This window comes from Macrotis lagotis, chromosome 7 (assembly GCF_037893015.1).
Source record: "Macrotis lagotis isolate mMagLag1 chromosome 7, bilby.v1.9.chrom.fasta, whole genome shotgun sequence".
Lineage (NCBI taxonomy): Eukaryota > Metazoa > Chordata > Mammalia > Peramelemorphia > Peramelidae > Macrotis > Macrotis lagotis.
This window is the reverse complement of record NC_133664.1, coordinates 171,597,658-171,600,686: the sequence shown is the minus strand read 5'-3', so window position 1 is coordinate 171,600,686 and position 3,029 is coordinate 171,597,658. Positions and strand designations below refer to the sequence as shown.

Below are 3,029 nucleotides of genomic sequence, written 5' to 3'. Positions count from 1 at the left end.
ATAAACTAGTACCAAAGGGTAATGATTTATCACAATTTTGGAAGGGGAAAAGTAGGTGATGAACATATAGACAATCTAAAGTGTACCATGTAGAGGTAATTCATCCAATTCGTACAACTCACATTGAGAACTGAAGTCAGGATAACCCTCCATCTAGCAAGTAATTTATGGAATTGAGGTGCCTCTGGGAAGTTACCTTATTTGTGATCTTCAACCCATCTTGTGCAGTTGTCATTGGACTTAATTATTTGATTTATGAATGATCAATATTATTGATTGTCCATTCGCCCATAAAGCCTTCCACTTAATAAAACAGTGACCTGTTAGCCTTCAAGTTCAATAAGCGAGCCTTGGGAGGGAGGGGGGATATGAATGTAGGAGTGTAAAAATAGTCAGTCACAGGAGCTATAGACTCCCCTAGCTTTGGGTTCAATAAGCAAGCCTGGGGGGGAAGGGGGATGGATGTAGGAGTGTGAGAATGACCAATCATAAGGGCTGAAGACTCCCTTGGCTTTGTGAAGAACCATTAGAGAGGAGAAAAGATTTCACAATGGATCTATAACTGAACTATTTGATTTTGTATAAAGTAATTAGTGTGGAATTGAACAGAATTTAGGACCTCTGGGCAAAGATGAATATTTGAAAGGAGATGAATTTGCTGAAGATAAGTGCAGCTAGATCCCAATTGGTGTGAATAACAAATCCCCTGAGATAGTGATATTATTTGAATTCACATTGCATATTTTCATTGACCTGCAATCAATTATCACATTTACATGACTATAACTTCCAATAATATAGATTTGAATATATGACAGCACTTCCAAGGGGTTCATTTGTACTAATCAAAACCTATCTCTCCTCACTTGTCTATGTCAATAGATGTCCACCCTTCTTCTACCTCTCACTACCCTCCCCCCCTTCCCACCACCCAATGCTATGGACCATTTGTAGCTATCACTGAAGATAGAGAAGCACATGTGACTGTGGGCATCTCTAGCTCTATAAATAGGCAAAGGATGGTGGGTTCCTATAGCCCGCTGGGAGAGAAGCTTTTTATGATGCAAAAAGACTATGACCATGGTGAAGAACTTGAAAGTCCCTGCTATTAAGATGCTGATCCCTTCATCATAACAAGACCCTTTCAAGTCATTGGGAGTTGCATGATCTCTCAGAGTACATGAGAAGATGACATTGGACCTCTGGCATAATGAAAAGTTCCCACACCCTGGCAGGTTTCTGCACTCTCTTCCCTGCAATGATTATTAAGCTGTATGCCAGAATTTCTCATTTCAAGCACACTCAGCAAAGATCTCTGATCTTTTTAACTGCTTCTCTCCTTGTCTCAGAACAGATTGTGAATTCAGTCTAGCAATAAGAGAAACACATTAAAAATTCCACCAGTCTGACATTCCTCAACGGAAGACTGGCTTGAACCTTGCTCACAAAACCCCATAGCAGCAAACAGAACAGAAACCAATTTATTCCTCACTGAGCATGTAGATCCCACTGAGGGGCCATTCAGAAATGGCAAGGTGAAAGCATTCTTTCTTGCCACACAGCAGATTTCTCAACTAGAATTGTCCTTTCTAGATGACAAGTCCATGTTCCAACCAATTTCTTCCTTTACATATTTCCTGTTTCCATCATAGACCTAGAAATCTAGGATCAGTGAAAAACTTATCTGTTGAAACCACACCTTCAATTTTATGTACTCCACATTTTTAATAAATGTTTGTTTGATGCATGATTACCTAGAAAATACCTGATTAACATAAACTTGAGTTTCAAGATCATGAATTTAGATTAACTGATACACAATTCAAAAAACTGAAGAGATTGATGCTGCTTTACCCTTTGATGTATTGACATATGAAGAACATTCATACATTTCTGATTCTGTAGCTTTAACATATGGTTCAAGAACTAGGGACATCTGGGACCATAAGTTCAACCATGCCTTCCATTACAGCTTTTCTTCTTTCTCTTACACAACATGATACTTCAATAAAAGCGACACTCATCTTCAGCCTTTTCACTTCAGCAATTGCTAACACTGGTTCTCCAACATACAAAGGAGCTGGGGAATTCATTTTGGTACCCTGAAGTCCATTGATCAAAACTCCATGAACAATGGTCCTTTCAAACTTTGTCTGCTTTACAAAGACTTCATCTAAGTACAAGGGATTGACATCCCCTGGTAATTCTGAAAACATAACAACATCCTTCTGGGCAAAAGCCTTAGTGACTTCAGCACGGAATCCAACATTTACACTCTATTATTGAAGATGCTACATAGTCAAATCAGGACTGTCCATCCTCTTTTTGTTCAGCCTTGACGAGCCTGAAACACCTCTACTTCCTACTGTGCTCAGTAAAATTCGGGAACTGGAAATGACCTCCCTTTCTTTTGGTGCCATGTATACTACTCCTATTAGGTATTCCACTATCGAGCTCTTGGTCTAGCTCTTGAAGTAACTAGGTAGCAGAAGCTCCAATGATCTTAGAAATTCACTTTGAGATGAAGAATCAGGCTTAATGAAGACTTATGTCACATTTTTATCATTTTGTTGAATATTTTAAAATATCTTTTGTTGAGCATTTTAAAATATAATTGTTATTTGTAGGACATTACTCAAATAAGTTTTCCCTTTTGGTCCTATGATTTCATCAGTATGAAAAAACTGCCCATGTGGAAACTTCCTACACCAAGGATCACTAGCAACTTATTTATAACTTTTAATCTTGGAGAGCTGCCCAGGGGAAAAAAGGTTAAGTGTTTAATCTGTGGCTCCACAACCGGTATAGGGGACTTAGATCTTCCTAATTTGAAGACTTGTCATCTATCCACTCTATCAAAAGTTGTCACATATTGCCCACAGTATATACAAGGTTAACTTGACCCAGATGAATATGTGGTTCTTATCTGATTTTAAAGTACTGACACATCAACAATAACTATACATATACAAATAGAAATATTTAAGTATGTGTAGTTTTCTAAGTTAATAGCTCCATCAAGAATTCAC

The 3,029-nt window shown here is 38.0% G+C and overlaps 1 protein-coding gene across 1 annotated transcript; it reads right to left on the bottom strand.

Annotated features, from left to right (window-relative positions):
* Positions 1-1,919: 1,919 nt before the first annotated feature.
* Positions 1,920-2,420, bottom strand: LOC141494200 (hydroxyacyl-thioester dehydratase type 2, mitochondrial-like). The gene is given in 1 exon segment (XM_074195304.1): positions 1,920-2,420. A coding segment is annotated over 1 exon segment (501 nt).
* Between the last annotated feature and the right edge of the window lie 609 nt (positions 2,421-3,029).